The following is a 15,176-nucleotide window of genomic DNA, read 5'->3' on the forward strand; positions in this document are numbered from 1 at the left end:
GTGAGGCAAGATCCGCGGAGGCGCCTTGTGGTTCTCGGCGCCGCCTGCGCGGGGTCCGCCCACCCCGTCCCCGCTGCTGGAAGCGGGGAAGGAAAAGCGCTCATCCCTCCTGCCCTGGCCGGCAGAGCAGCTGCTCACAGCTGCCTTCCAGCAGCGGATCCATTTGTCCGTGTGTCCCCAGGATCCGTACGGGACACGTCCGTGGCCGTGCAGAGGTGAGGGACTTCGCTCCTCTTTTTTATGAGCAGTTTCAGAGCACAAGGGACTGCACAAGAGAACAGAGGATCTTCCCGATGGATAAAGGCTGCCCAGCACAGCACATCGCTCAGCAAGAAGTTCACTGTTTCTCTCTATCATTACCCAAAGACTCTGATGCTCCTGCATTCACCCAACTCACATCCCAACCTGCTCACAAAGCTGATAATCTTCTAACCCACCCACTGTGGGGTGTGCAAGATTTTCCTCTGGCACATCTTCCATTCTATTAGATACAATAAGCCAGAAAAATGAAGTAATCTAGAGAAAACATTACAAGAAAAAGAGTATCAACGCCTACTTCTGCCAACCGCCTACCTGGGCAGGCAATGGCAATACCAGCAGTCCCCCTCATAAAGCTCCAAAAAAGGAAATTTACAGCAAACTTCTTGCTTAAAGTGGAAGTTTCTCAGTAGAAAACTATACTGGATTAACAAATTTTATATTTCCTTAAGACTGTACTATTGACTGAGAGTAAAAAACCCAAAATTTACTAGTGGATGAAAAAAAAAATGGTTTATGTTTAGTGCGGTATTTCAGCATTGCCCATGTCCAGAATTCAGTTCTGAAAATTTTCAGGATGTGTTAAGTCATTTATAATAGATTGAAACCCTTTGCTGTAAAGTCTTCTGAGAAAAGCAACATACTTGTTCTTCTCAGTTACCTTTTGTAGATGTTGTTTTGTAGTCTCTGAAGAACCTCCCACAAATTTATGGGCTACAGGCCAAGAAAGATTGCTCTGAATGATTCTAACCACACAAAAAAGGGTAGAATGTCACTGTAAACTACTTTGTATTAGAAATATTTAACATTTAGGACAGAAGTGAACTCTAGTTGTTTCTCTCTTGCTGTGCCCCAATCTCACAATTACTTTGGTTACTTTATGACATTTAAAACTCTTTCAAGTTTATTTATTTGAAGACACAGTTATCAAAATAATGATCTGTGAAATAAAACCAACTAGAAATATAAATAACCCTATCTGCAAAACCCACTATTTCTCCATCCCCAAACCCACTCCCTTCTACCCAATCATGGATCTCTTTCTTCCCCTTAGCCGAACCTCATCCAACTTTTTGATCACAGGACCAGATTTTTTAGACGTGGCTGCATAGGCCTTTAGCAGAGCTTGGAACATTGTTTCAGTATCTGGATGTGTACTGATGAAGGCTTTTTCCAGAACATACAAATCAACTCCTTTATCCTCTGGAAGACCTGAAATAAAACTGAGTCCAAAGTCTATCAACACCAAGTCCAGCTTCTCCATGGGTGGCCGCAGAAGGAGATTGGCAGTTGTAAGATCTCCATGGATAATATCTTCATCGTGCATCCTTGCTAACAGCTCACCCATCTTCTCTGCTAACTTATGGAGGCCACTGGTATCATTTCCACTCTTTTGTACAGAATAAATATGATCCTGAACAGTAATCGAGTCTACAATATCTTCAAGATAGATGGAGTTGGTGACATAATCCACGAAGTAGACCACTGGAGCTGGAATCCCTATTAAAAAGAACAAATCAAATGCCAGCAGTTAATTTACATGATTCCCAGCTTTATTTTAAGAACAAAACACAACTGATAAAAGCCTTAAGCAAAAAAGCCAGTTGAAATCACACCCAGCCACTGATGATCCACCCCTTGGAATGGCCCGGCTAACATTCACTTCCAAGCCATCTGCGCTGCCCTGCAGTCTTACAAGGAGCTGGCAGCTCCAACCAGCCCCTCCTGGGGGGAGCCCCGCCGATCAAACACGCTCTGGGACACAGCGAGGGCAAGCTGAGCTTCAGGGGCACTCTGGAAGAGCAGAGCGTCTCGCCCCGGGCTCAGAAGAAGCCCCCGCATCCTTCAGGATGGCGCAGGAAGGCGCCAAGCGCCCCAGTTCTCTCAGCGACCTGAAGAGCCGGGGTGATGGGGCTCACACCGCCCCGGGGTGTATCTGTCTGTCCGTCCGTCCGTCCGTCCTGCCAGGCAGCCCCGGCCCGGTCCGCCCGCCCCCGTGCCCACCTGCCCGCCGGCACCGCAGCAGCGACCGCGCCTCCTGGGCCATGCGCCGCCGGCTCAGCCGCTCCTCCAGCGCCGGGTGGCGGTACCGCTTCGGGACGCGGAGCTTCGCCACGGCCGCCCTGCCGAGGAAGAGCCCGCGGTACACGTGCGCCTCGGCGCCCTGCTGCACCAGCCGCAGCCCCGGCAGCGCCGGCGGCGCCGGCGGCTCCTCCGCCACCGTGCCGGCCCCCGCCCCGCTCTCGGGACCGTCCTCGGCGAGGCCCGCGGCCTCCAGCTCGCCCATAGCGGAGCCCACGGGCCCCGCGTCGCCCATCGCAGGGCCCGCGGCCCCGGCCATGACCGAATGCGCACCGCCCGCCTCCGCCTGGGCCGCCGCCATCACTGCGACCCGCACAGCGCATGCGCGCGGCGCCTGCTCGACAAGACTCGGTACTCTCCGGCCATCCTCGGCAACGCTCGGTGGGCCGTGACGGAAAGGCACGAAGGGCCGAAGTCCCGGCCGGGTGTAGCGCTCCGCTGGCCTCGCTATAACGCGCCCGGTGCCGCTCTGCTCCTGGGGCTGCGGGCGCTGCTCCCTCCAAACCCCCCGTGCTCCCCTCCCGCAAACCCTGCTGCCCTCTGCTTGTCTCTGCCGTGGCTGGGATACTGGGAAACTGCAGCGTGCTGGGACTTGAGCATCATTCCCGAGCCGGAGCGTGCTCCCCTGGTTTTGCCGGTGCAAGAGCGAGACCCGCAGCTATCCCAGGGCTTGCAAGGGAGATGCTGGATGCGCGTTTTCCGGGGGTGCCAAGTGGGAGCTCGTGGAAGCCCCACCTCCAGGGCATCATCCTCGGGACACCACTGCCACGGCGTCACCATGGGGACTCTGTCTCATGACCACCAGGATGGTCCATCACTGGCTCTTACTCCTTCGTGTGCCAAGAGCCTCTGCTGGAGCCTGTGCAGACCCACTGCAGATGCCCAGTTTTGGGTGGGAAGGAGAAGGGATTTTCCCGTAAGTGCAGGGATCAGCAGCCTGCAGCAGGGCATGATGTGCCCTCAGGTCCCCACGCTGGGCACCACCAAAGCTTCTACCCCAGGTCTGTCATGGGCCACTCATGCCTTGAGTTCCCCTTCCTCGAGCAGCCAAGTCCCACATTGACATCTTATTACGAGATGGATAAACCTCATCATACTCATAAACCTCATTGGAGCAATATTTGGGTTTTTCTGGCACCCTGAAAACCCACTGCCTTACTGGGTGATCTGTGCATGCTTCAACTACATTCCTCAGAAAATACAAGAGAATTCAGCCCAGTCCATGTAAATGTTTTCAATTGTTGCTTTTGCGGGTGCCGCAAGTCCATTTTGTCTTTGTTTTCTCACCCACAACATTTATTTCCTTTTCAGAACATTTATATTTTATTACCACATTCCACACAGCTTTCATGTCATTGCACGGTGGGATCATGCCTGGCAAATATTTATCTTGCTTCAGTGACAACTTTTAAACAACCTTCCCGAGTTTTCAATGATACAGATAATCCATCCTGCAATTCTGCCCACCTGTGGCACTCTCCTGCAGCAGGAGCCCAGCAGCTTACCCAGGGAATGGGGTAAATTCATGATCTTTGTAGCTGGAATTTGCAAATGTCTCACTCAAATAAAGCAAAAGGTTTTTCTTGTGTTGTGAACAGATTTTATCAGAGCATCTGTGCACAGATACCCCCACAGACAAACATATACAACCTATAAACAAGTGCACACACATAGCCTGCGGTTCATTATTCTGGCAAACATGATGGTTTTCTCTCATGCTGGCCAAAAACCTCCTCCAGAGCTTTCAAAATATGAAAGAAAATATTTTTGCTTTATTTTCCCATTTACTTTATTTATTTAAATTTTATCTTCCCTGTGATTTCACTCATTCTTTTCTCTTTTAATGCAATAAACAGTTGACATAGCCCTTGGAAACCATCTAGAGCCATTTACAATATTTATGGTATCACCCAGTATTTTTATTGGAATATTGACTCACCCCAGAGAACAGCTCTGAAGCCACAGACTGGTAAACGGTTTCATTATGTAACTTTGTGCTCCTGGTGACAAGCATTTACAAACTCTCACAAACAATGTAATGAAGTTAAAAACTGCAGCACAGCAAACCAGGCTAATGGGAACCAAGGCAGGTCTCATGGGCTCGTTCCTGTTGCCCTGCAGATCTTTTGGCATCAGGCAGGATGCAGCCCTGGAAGAACCTCTCCCATCACTGCCCAGCTTATTTAGGGATGGAGGCTGCCATCCTCAGAGCTGGACAGATGGGAAAAGGGATGAATTTGAGTTGTTGCAGAGTTTCATGCTGGAGGCATCCCTAAAATGTGCAAGGAAACAAGATTCCTGCTGGGACCAGCACTGCTGACCAGCATTGTCAGGGAACCCCCCTGCTTTAGGACAATTGTAGCCTGGCATGAGGAGGAGAAATCTCTCTGGGATATGAATGAATGTGCAATAAATGCAGGTTCCTGGTGAGCTGGCTCCATCCCTGCCAGCTGTGACACTTCTGCCTGCTCAGGGACCATCTCTTCATCAATAACTGAATTGAGTTTGGTCACTTTGGTCCCCCAAGTCCCTTCCTAAGGGTCAATCAAAATAGAAGAAAATACGCTTGAGGGTGTGATGAGGATTCCTGAACACCATGCCTTCCTTTTTCCAGGATGGACTTCTTTCTGCTCTTGTATTTGTATTTCAATTTGTGATTTTAAAGCCTCTTTCAGCTGCTCCAGCTCAGAGGTAGAGGGTAACATTTCCAGTAATGACAGGCGGGTTGTGTTACCAAACACAGGCTGCCATTCCCAGGGCGGAGCTCTCCAGGAGCACATTCCTGCGGCTCAGCCCTGGGGATGTGCTGTTTGGCAGCCGGGCAGGAACGCGCCCCGCAAGCCCGGCAGCCAGGAGAGAGATAAGGATCGGATGGGGAAATGGCACTGCCAAGACACACGGACTGGAGAGGAGGAGGAGGAGGAAGGCATCCCTGGAGGGAGCAAGGTCAGGAACGTGCCTGCAGGCATGAAGCATTGGTGCATCCAAACCCCCCAGACCTTCTCATGTGAAGCTTAGGGACAAAGCTGTTTTCAGCATACCCCCTGCCTACAAAAGCTGTGATAGGAAACCTGTACTTTAAGGACCCCAAAGAAAGATTTCCCCCCCACCCCCCCACCCCAAATTATCCCTGCTGTACATCATAGCAGGTTTTCACCCTTTTTTCCAGAGGACAATAACCCACAGCCTCCAGTGTTGATGTAACAGCTGCATTTCTGTACAGACTGACATCATCTTTTTGGCCGCCTTTGGTAAACACACCATAAAGCTCTTCCTGTCCTCCCCAGGACCTCACCTTCTTATTGTCAGTGCTAATAATATTTCTTGCCCTGCCAGAGACCAAGAAGCCTCCAAAAAATGTTCAGATGGCAGAAAAATAAATGCTGAGTGACCATAGAGAAAAATATGATTTCTTCCTTCTCACACTGAAATAATTTCAGAAGGAAGGAATTGTTCAGGCAAATTGGAGCTCATGTAGCCAAGAGTGAGTTTGCCCTGAGGCTGATGAGGACTCTAGGTTCTCTCTGGCTCTCTGCCTGGTGTGGTGGGGTAAAATGCATGGGAGACATCTCCACTTCCTAACACAGCTCAGCCAAAATGCCTTGGCTTGAGCTCTGGGGGCCAGAGGTCATGGGCAAGATGACACTGCGTCCCCTGCATCCCCCTGTGCTCCCCAAATGTGGAACATTAGCCTAGACACAGAGATGTGGTCTTTGCTGTCTGCCATGAACTGGTCTCATGTGGGTGTTGGGGAAGAGAGAAAATTGGAGTAATTTCTCCCACTGCATATGACAAGAGCTGGTTGTGATTTCAGAGCTCTTTAAACTGATCTGATATGAAATGCAAATGCTATTGAAAAGCTCTTCCCATGAACACCATGGGTTTCTGTTGGCTGGTGTTTGAAGCCATTCTTCACCAAGTTTGTGATCCCTGTTGCAGCTGTCAGGCTGTATCAGATACAAGGTTTTAGAAAAGGTGTTTTCACATCCTGTATTCCCACTGAAATTACAGCATATGAATGGGAAGCTTTTATTTACTCTGTAAACCAGGTACATGATTTGACACACTTTTCATATTCTCTATGAGTTTGAGAAGAAACAAAACCAAAACATTTGCTCAACTGCTGCTCCTGTTGCAGCCAGACATCCAACAGACTAAAGCTGAAAAGATATACATGATCCAATATGGCCCATCTTGAGCATCCCAAAACTGAGTTGGAATGAGTTGGTACCACTGCTCTACAGAGCAGAGACGTGAACTGTATCCCCATACTTGGAAAAAATAACCATTTTTAAACACTTCTCTTAAATTTCCTAATAAGTTAACATGGGGGATGACTGAAAAGGCTCTTTAAAAAAAAAATCACATACTTCTTACATGTTCTTTACTCTTCACCCAACCTGTTATCTTTTGCCTGTGTCAGAGGCACAATGGTCACTGATGCAGACCTTCCCCAGCTCAATTCTCTACTGGGGCAAGAAGCTTTACCAGCAGAGGCTCCACAGAGTGCTGTTCTGGACCTTGTGTAGTCATGACATACTAAATATTAAAATTCAATGTAGATTTTTAATGAAATATTACCTGCAGTCACATGCCAGCTCACAAAGCAGGTTTGTGATCATCTGCACTTACCCTTCAGTGGCAGTGTCTGCTGCAAGGCTCTGGGCAGGCTGTGCAGGCTGTCTTCCCACCTGTGACACCACCTCTCTTCCTCGCAGCTCCCTTTGCTCCATCACAGCAAACTCCTGAACATCTCGTGTACTTCAGCACAGCTCAACCTGCCCAGCAGCTGCCATTCACACAAACAGCACCAAGGGCCAACGCCTGCATATCGTGTTAAAGAGGTTTGGAAGCACTTTGAGGTGTATCATGCTTTGAAAAATCTTTGTCTAACAAACTAGGCTTTGGGACATGTGAAATTAGCCTCAGAAAATAATCTTGCATCCAAGTGCAAGTCCCAGTGTCTTTTATGCAGGACAGCAGGAAGGTTCCTGTTCCACTCAGCAGAGAAAAAAAAATGTTAATTGCAAAGGAAGCTGAATACTGAGTATTTTGTCTGATGGAACACTGTGTCAGAGGAAGGACATAAGCTTGAGAGACTGATTCTTTCTGTCCCACAGCCATGAAAAAGGGCAAACTCAGACACAGAATCACAGAATCATAGACTCAAACAATATGCTGAGATGGAAAGGGGCCACTAGGATAACTGAGTCCAACTCCTGGCCCTGCACAGGACTCCCCAGCAATCCCATCGGGTGCCTGAGAGCATTGTCCAAACACTTTTGAACAGTGCTGTGATCACTGCCCTGGGGAGCCTGTTCAGTGCCCACCACTCTGTGTGAAAACCCTTTTCCTGATATCCAACCTAAACCTCCCCCGCTGCTCTCTTTGTTTTCAGCTTTCAAGTGGCCACCCCTTTCTTAGCAGGTTTCTGTGGCTGCCCAGCCGAGCTACCTAAAAACATTAACAAACTGTCAAGCTCTTGTGGACTTTCTGGAGGCTTTCTCGTCTAGAGAGGTGAAGCTCTGCACAAGAGCAGCTCTGCAGGCAGTGAGATTTCTGTTCCTCAAGTGACACAGACAGCGGACAGAGCTGACATTCCAGCATCCTCGTTTCTGGACCAACTCGTAGCTCCGCATCCTGTCCCCGGCCACCCCGCAGCCGCCGGCTCCCGGTTCTCACGCATGGGCTCCCCCATCCCCCGGGATCCGGCTCCGCATCGCTCCCGGGACGCTGCAGCTCCCCTCGCCCGGGACCCCCGCCCCCGAGAGGGGCGGGCAGGGCGACTACAAGCCCCAGGCTACCCGGCCGGGGGCAGGGCAGCAGCGACGTGGCGCGGCCCCGCTCCGCCCCGCTCCGCCCGCCGCGCTCCGCTCCGCGCCCGCCGGGCTCAGCCCCGCCATGGGTGAGTGAGTGCCCGGGGGGAGCGGGGGGCTGCGAGCGCCCTGCCCGCGGGGCTGCCGGGTGGAACGGGCACGTCCTGCCCCGGGGAGAAGTTTCCAAAAGAAAAAGAAAAAAAACAAAGAAAGATTGGAACTTTTCCTAAAGGCTGGGGGTGCATCCCCGCCCCTTCCTTTCTTTCTGTTCCTTTTTTAGCGGTCCCAGCAGCGCGTACAGCGAACATAAGAGCCAAGGAATTTCCTGCGGCTCGGGGCCGGGGCTGTCCCCGGGAGGGGAGCGGGGGTTCGGGGGGAGTGGAGGGAGCTGGGTTTGCTCTGCAGTGGGAATCGCTGGAGGAGCGGAGCGGCGGCCTCGGCGTTGGTGTGAGCAGAGTCCGGGGTCGCTGCCCTGTCCTGGATTGCTGTAGGCAGGGAATCGCCTGGCACAGCTCCTTGCTCCACCAAACCTTCCGTTCCTCATGTGGAGAGCTGAAGAGTTCTCAGATTCCCCAGATACATCAGAATAGACGATACACAAATTGGATTTCAATCAAAGTTCATAAGCCATGACTGCTTATCAGGTTAACAAGAAATGCAGCAAAACCTGCTGAAATCAGCTGTGGTATTTATAGTGGGGTTGTCTGTGTCTAAGAGAATTTGTGGTTTGAAGCTAATGGGATGGCCTTATGCCTTATGTTGGCAGCAGATTTTTTTTTAATTATCTGCGTAACATGTACAAGGAGTGTTAAAAGCAGCACAGATGGTCATACAGAGCATGGTGCGAGGGACTGGGATAGCTGGGATGGCATAAGTAACAAATGAAACACAGAAGGTTGCAGAATAAATAAAAACAATTGTATTTACAAACAGCCATCACTGAGAAATTCCTTTTATTGATAGCTGTAATTAAAGGCCAAGCAGAGATACTTCCCATTCAACACAGCTTGTGACAGGAAAAAAGTCCTTCAGCAGGGTGAGAAACGTTTCCAGTCTGGTGGTTGTGCCCACATTTTTTCCATGTACAGTCTACCAAACTTGAGAGTATTTCTAATTAAACAGAAGAATGCAGGTAGTATTACATGCTGCAGAACAGCACAAACCCCAAAACTAGTGCACTTTACCTATGCTTCAAAAGTGTAACTGGAGGGGAGGTCACTGTCCCTTCTGTTCCCAGAGGTCCCCACATCAGTGCTGGCTCTTGCCCCAGAGCAATCCCTGCTGGTGTAACCCTGCTCATGGCTCACACGTGGTCACCCTTTCGTCCCCTCCCCGTGGTGAGAAGCTTGTGCAGCCAGCACCTTGGTTTTGTGGGGTTCTTTGGGGCAAGTTGGTTTGAGTTGCTTTTGGTGCTGTTTTTGTCTTATTTTAGCTAAGCTCACATCCTTAGGAAGCTGGCACACTCAGCGCTGTGGGAAGGGCAAGGTCAAAGAGTCTCTTCTTGTATTTGAGAGTGACAACAGTTTCAGCTCACAATGAAGTTTGTCCTGTGGTCCTGGACCAGCCTGAGGAGGCTGTGATTGACTTGGAGATCCTGGGAGCTATGGGCCGCAGAGAGATGAAGAAATCAGGGCCAGCCCACAAAGTCATGCTGAGAGTACAAGATTAACTAAAGGAGAAAATGAAGGAAAAATAAATTTCTGTTAGCAGGGCTTTTAATGGCAAGATAGGAAGTGAGAATGGAAAACCTGCAGGGAGAGCATGCACTGAAATGTGAAAATGATAATGCAGAACAGTGCAGAACCAGAAAGCAGAAGCTGCATTTCCTGCTCAGAACAAATTTTGTAATTCCAATCAAGAGATACCACAGAGGATCCCACTGTACAACTCCAGGAACTACAAATCACTGTCCTGCACTTAAAAACAAGGCTTAACTCTGTTAAAAAGTCCTGATTTCAAAGTTCTGCACCCCAAATGAGTACCCCTGCAGTTAGTGGAAGTGTGGTGGTTGTGTGACTGTCTGCAAGTGCCTCTATACATGTGACCTAGTGACCTATGGGTGAATTCCACACCATGAATTTGTAGATAGAAAGCTATGGGTATCCTGGGAGAGCTTTTTCCAGCCTGTGCATGCTGATAGCTTGTCTCACAGCATCAGAAAACTGAACCTAGCTCTGCTTGCTTGTCTTCCAGGTCGGGCACTGCTGGTCCTCCTCTTGTCTGCAACAGTGTCTCTCCTGGGCGGGCTGATATTTGGATATGAGCTGGGGATAATCTCTGGAGCACTGCTGCAGCTGCAGACAGATTTCCAGCTCAGCTGCCTCAAGCAAGAAGTTCTGGTGAGCGCCGTCCTTATCGGAGCGCTCCTCGCCTCCCTGGCTGGGGGGATCCTCATCGACCGCCATGGCCGGAGGAGAGCAATCCTGGTCAGCAACTTGGTCCTCTTGGTGGGCAGCCTCATCCTCACTCTGGCCAGGTCATTCACCGTGCTGGTCATCGGGCGCATGACCGTGGGCTTTGCCATCTCTGTCTCATCCATGGCCTGCTGCATCTACGTCTCAGAGATGGTGGCTGCTCACCAGCGAGGGCTGCTGGTGTCTCTCTACGAGGCGGGAATCACCGTGGGCATCCTGCTGTCCTACGCACTGAATTACATCTTTGCGGATGTGGATGAGGGGTGGAGGTACATGTTTGGACTGGCCATTGCCCCGACGGCCATGCAGTTCCTCAGCATCCTCTTTCTCCCAGTGAACCCTGTTAGATTAAGCTCATGGGACTCAGACTGCCAGAAGGGCCTCATCCCATTGCAGGACACCGAGGACAGAGCAGCAGCCAAGCGGGAGCCCTGTCAGGAGAGGCATTACTCATTTCTCGATCTTTTCAGGACCAGAGACAACATGAGAAGGCGGACTCTGGTGGGCCTGGGACTGGTGCTCTTCCAGCAGTTCACTGGGCAGCCCAATGTGCTGGGCTATGCCTCCAAAATCTTCCACTCAGTGGGGTTCCAGAGCAACTCCTCAGCCATCCTGGCCTCAGTCGGGCTGGGAGCAATAAAGGTGGTGGCCACGCTGGTGGCCATGGCTTTGGCAGACAAGGCAGGCAGGAGAGTGCTGCTCATGGCTGGCTGTGTGGTGATGGCCTTGTCCGTCACCACCATCGGCCTCACCAGCCGCACGGCTCCGCTGGCCATGGCCAGGGACTGCAAAGCTGCTGCAGGCCCCAATGCATCCCACAGCCTCAGACAGCACCCCCTGGCACCTGTGCTCCCCCAATCTGTAGTGTCACCTGTCCCACCAGTGTCAGGTGCTGTCAAAAGTCAGGCAGGCCCTGGTTTTGCTGCCACAAGGAGCCTTACAAACGTTTTTGCCAGCATTCAAAGCAAAGAGGTTGTTCCTAATTCTTCCCTCGCTCAGAAAAGGGACTTGGTGGGTCAGTCCAAGAAAGGAACGCTGGAAAGCACAGGCCCTCCTCTCAGTCCTGCTCCCTGGGCACAACATACGGCCTTAAATTGGATTACACTGCTGAGCATGATGGCTTTTGTGAGTGCCTTCTCAATTGGATTTGGGCCAAGTAAGTGCAGTGTTTATCCTTGTACTAACCCAGAGAATAAAACTAGGGCTGATCTGCAAGCTGTCTGCTTGAACCATTCCTTATGTATCTGCTGTGCTGAGCAGCTGAATGTCTGGGAACTGGAAATATGTCCCCTCCTGCCCCCTGAATCATTTTCTAGCACTGCAGCTCTGTCAGCTACAGCACTAGAGTAACTTTCTCTTCCATGCTATTCACTACTCTTGTAAAGCTGTTTTTTTCTCTGAAGTTCAGTGGAAAATCAGAGCATCCTACAAGCCCTACAAAATCTTCCTTCCACTGGGGTGAGGAGGAAAATACAGGGCTGAGGACTGAGGGGCTTCTGCTGTGGGATTATGAAAATCAGTGAAGAACTGCAAGCTGAACCTCTTTTGAAGTTTCTCAATATCAATTGGGGTATTTTTTATTCTATTTATTATTATTTATTTTTCATCAGATGTGATTAAAGATTAGTTCTTGTTTCCATATGAGTTCTACAGTGTTCTGGCATTTAAATGCTTTGATGGCAAAAAACAGCATTTAACTCAAGAAAAGAATGTTAAGTGGGCAAGTCGCATGGGTTTGAGAGCCACCCTGCAATTTATTTCAAACAAAATAACCCCAGGATAAGAGAGACTTAAAGACATATATTGCTTTAACTCTGATTTTATCCCAAATGCAACGTTGTCTCCCTAATTCCACCCTTTTCTCATTCCTTTACAAAGAGCATGACCTGACAGCAGGCCTGTCAGATCTCTTCATATCCTGTGAATGGAATGACCAGCTACCCTGCTTTCTTCTTTCCTCCCTGGGCCTGTTTATTGCTATTTCATTCCTCCATGAAGCGTTGAACACAGGAGGTTTGAAGTGTTCTGCTGTGATCTGTCTCTGAGATCGATGAATGTTTGACACCACCAGCAGCAGGTGCTGGGTGAAGCCAGAGTTTAAACCCCCTGCTGAAATCTCCCTTCCCCATTTCCCAAACAAATTGCTTAACTCCACACTGTCTTTGTGATCTTTCTAATCTGTGCAGTGACCTGGCTGGTCCTGAGTGAGATTTACCCTGCTGGGATAAGAGGAAGAGCCTTTGCTTTCTGTAACAGCTTTAACTGGGCTGCTAATTTACTGATCAGCCTCTCCTTCCTGGACCTTATTGGTAAGTAGCCCCTTCCCCTCCCTCCACCTCCCACAGCTGGTTAGGGAAGGTGGCCACCACGAGCCATTTGGAGATTAAGTGGCATTCTGAACCCAGAGGACTTGAGGCTGGAATAGATGTGCCCCCGTTGCCCCTGAGAGCAAGAGAGCCAGGCACCAGCAGCTCTGTCAGAGCCTCTCTGTCACTCGTTTATAAAAATCACCCATTGCCCACTGGGCTGCACTGTAGCACCACAGTATCGGGAAACACAGAGAGTCTGCAGCTTCCATCCCGGCAGCTTCACCGCCTTCTCAGCAGGCACTGCTGGCCCTGCCCCGCAGCTGCCTTCTTCCCCCGGAGCTGGCAAAGCCTGGCATGCAGCAGCCTTTCTCTTTGCCAATTCCTAGTCCAGGCCTTGCAGATAAGAAGTTTCCAGCCCTCTTGAAGGTGCCCCTGTCAGGCACCAATGTCCACCTCAGAGCAACCAGTTTCCTTTGTACCCCCACATGGGGTGGTTCACACCCATCCCCTACATTCACACATTTAAATCTCTGCAGATGCCATTGGGTTCTCTTGGATGTTTCTTCTCTATGGGCTGGTGGGAGTGATGGCTGTTGTATTCATTTACCTTTTTGTGCCGGAAACAAAAGGACAGTCCCTGGAGGAGATAGACCAGCAGTTCTCCAGGAAACGGTAGGTGTTGTCCCAGCAGGAGCGCTGGGGGCTTCCCACTGCCAGCCCCTCAGGTCTGTGGCACTGGGCTGATGTGAAGTTTGGGCTGATGTGAAGTCTGGTCAATGTTACTGCAAAAATAGAAAATGTCAAGTTTGTGGCAGAGCTATGGGACAGAGTGGGAGAGCTGCAGCACCTTCACCAGCAGGTCACTGCTGTGCTGCTGGAGGGCAGCAGTCACACTCCAGAAAATTGGCTAAAAACTAGGGCTCGTGGTCAAGGACAGGAGACCAGGACCACAACATGGCACAGGAAGGTCAGGACTGGGAAGAGACAGGAGGGGATGACAGTCCTGTCTTTTCACCTTAGAATATTCCCAGGCTGATCCTTCTCCTCCAAAGCAGAGATATCTCCTGGAGCATGAGCTCCCACCTGGTAATTTTCACACAAAGCTTGTAATGGGCTAGGGAAGATCAAAATATAGTTTTGCCATCCTGGGTGTGATGGAGATGGCAGGGCAGGCACTGCTGGAGCAGGAGCAACTGTGCTGCCTCAGGCTGATGCCAGGGGAGGGAGCACACACCCCTTGGGGGGCAGGAGGGGTGACTGCTGTGAGCCCCCACCTGACTCCCTGGTGCTGCAGCTGCTGCTCCTGACCTTCATCACTGCCCTCCTGACCTTCATCACTGCCCTGCAGGGTGTGGGAAGGAAATGTGTTCAAGCAGAGACGAGGAAGAGGAGTGAGCTGCACACACGCACAGTACCAGAGAGTGGAGCACACCAGCAGCACGTGAAACCAGCGACCTGCCCACAGCATCGTGTGTGAGGAGTTCCACCAGCGGAGGAGCAGCCTGGACCATCAGGACACTTCTTCTCTAGGGCCTTTAAGTGGTGACCTCTGGTCAGTGACAGTTCTCCCTGCAGTGCCTTAGATGTGGGAACACGGCACCAGCGTGTCCTTTGGGTCCTTGGAGAATCACGGTTCCCAGGCAGGGAATACATCCTTCCTTTGATATCTTTTAATTTTTCATCATTTGTGTCTCCTAGCATTTAAGAGATTAATGGTTTTATACGCAGGAATTAAAGCACGTTTTTTGCTGACAATTTCTCCATCCCTGAGGCTCGTTTGTGAGCAGGATGTGTTATGTTCCAGGTCTCGGGAACACCGGGATGGGGCCGGGGAGGATGCACGGCACCGGACCTGCCGCCAGTGGGCGGCCGGCACCGCCCGTTCTTGGCCCTGCGGTCAGACCCCCGCAATCCCCAAAATCCGAGCCCCCCGCACCCTTCGGAGCCCCTCCCCTGACTCCTCTCACTGTGCCCGGGGAGGAGGGATATTCCAAAGGGAATTCGGGGTACCCCGCGTGGGGATGAGAGACTGCTGGGCTGTGCTGGGCAGAGGATGGGGATGCTGGGGTGTCGCAGGGATCCGGGTCAGGAGCAACGAGTGGGGCTGGGAGAACACCCAAATTAGCTGGGGGGCCAGCAGACAGGGCTAGGGACAGTGCCAGGGGCTGGGGTGACGGTACAGAAAGATGTGAGACAGCTTATGGTAAAAGGGGTCAATGAGCCCAGGGTGAAGGACTGCCAATTCCACTTTATAAAAAAAACACTGTGCACTTTCCAAACCCAGCAGCTTCAGCCGC

The 15,176-nt window shown here is 50.9% G+C and overlaps 2 protein-coding genes across 4 annotated transcripts; one reads left to right on the top strand and one right to left on the bottom strand.

The window, feature by feature from the left end:
* Positions 1 to 1,028: 1,028 nt before the first annotated feature.
* Positions 1,029 to 2,658, bottom strand: TP53RK (TP53 regulating kinase). Its single transcript, XM_015647290.3, has 2 exons — positions 2,263 to 2,658; positions 1,029 to 1,758 (listed from the first exon to the last, which is right to left on the bottom strand). Exons 1-2 carry the CDS (start codon positions 2,639 to 2,641, stop codon positions 1,280 to 1,282), a joined length of 858 nt encoding a protein of 285 aa, XP_015502776.1. The 5' UTR covers positions 2,642 to 2,658; the 3' UTR covers positions 1,029 to 1,279.
* A 5,548-nt stretch (positions 2,659 to 8,206) lies between these two features.
* On the top strand, positions 8,207 to 14,634 carry SLC2A10 (solute carrier family 2 member 10). 3 transcript variants are annotated; one of them, XM_015647098.2, is made up of 5 exons: positions 8,207 to 8,245; positions 10,350 to 11,726; positions 12,757 to 12,879; positions 13,416 to 13,551; positions 14,228 to 14,634. In XM_015647098.2, the coding sequence occupies exons 1-5, from the start codon at positions 8,242 to 8,244 to the stop codon at positions 14,322 to 14,324; spliced, it is 1,737 nt and encodes a 578-aa protein (XP_015502584.1). In that variant the 5' UTR covers positions 8,207 to 8,241; the 3' UTR covers positions 14,325 to 14,634. The 3 variants fall into 3 exon arrangements, with proteins under 3 accessions (XP_015502584.1, XP_018864211.1, XP_015502585.1); XM_019008666.1 differs by having other exon boundaries at positions 13,509 to 13,551; XM_015647099.2 differs by lacking the exon at positions 13,416 to 13,551.
* The last annotated feature ends 542 nt before the right edge of the window (positions 14,635 to 15,176 follow it).

The sequence above is a fragment of the Parus major genome, chromosome 20, assembly GCF_001522545.3.
Source record: "Parus major isolate Abel chromosome 20, Parus_major1.1, whole genome shotgun sequence".
In the NCBI taxonomy this organism is placed as follows: Eukaryota; Metazoa; Chordata; class Aves; order Passeriformes; family Paridae; genus Parus; species Parus major.

Bases quoted from the DNA above. Each gene is read 5' to 3' on its own strand.
- TP53RK (XM_015647290.3), bottom strand. From the start codon at position 2,641: ATGGCGGCGGCCCAGGCGGAGGCGGGCGGTGCGCATTCGGTCATGGCC. The intron at 1,759-2,262 runs GTGGGCACGGGG...TCTTTTTAATAG, and splicing joins GCTGCGGTGCCGGCGGGCAG to GGATTCCAGCTCCAGTGGTC.
- SLC2A10 (XM_015647098.2), top strand. The intron at 11,727-12,756 runs GTAAGTGCAGTG...TAATCTGTGCAG, and splicing joins CTCAATTGGATTTGGGCCAA to TGACCTGGCTGGTCCTGAGT. The intron at 13,552-14,227 runs GTAGGTGTTGTC...ACTGCCCTGCAG, and splicing joins CAGCAGTTCTCCAGGAAACG to GGTGTGGGAAGGAAATGTGT.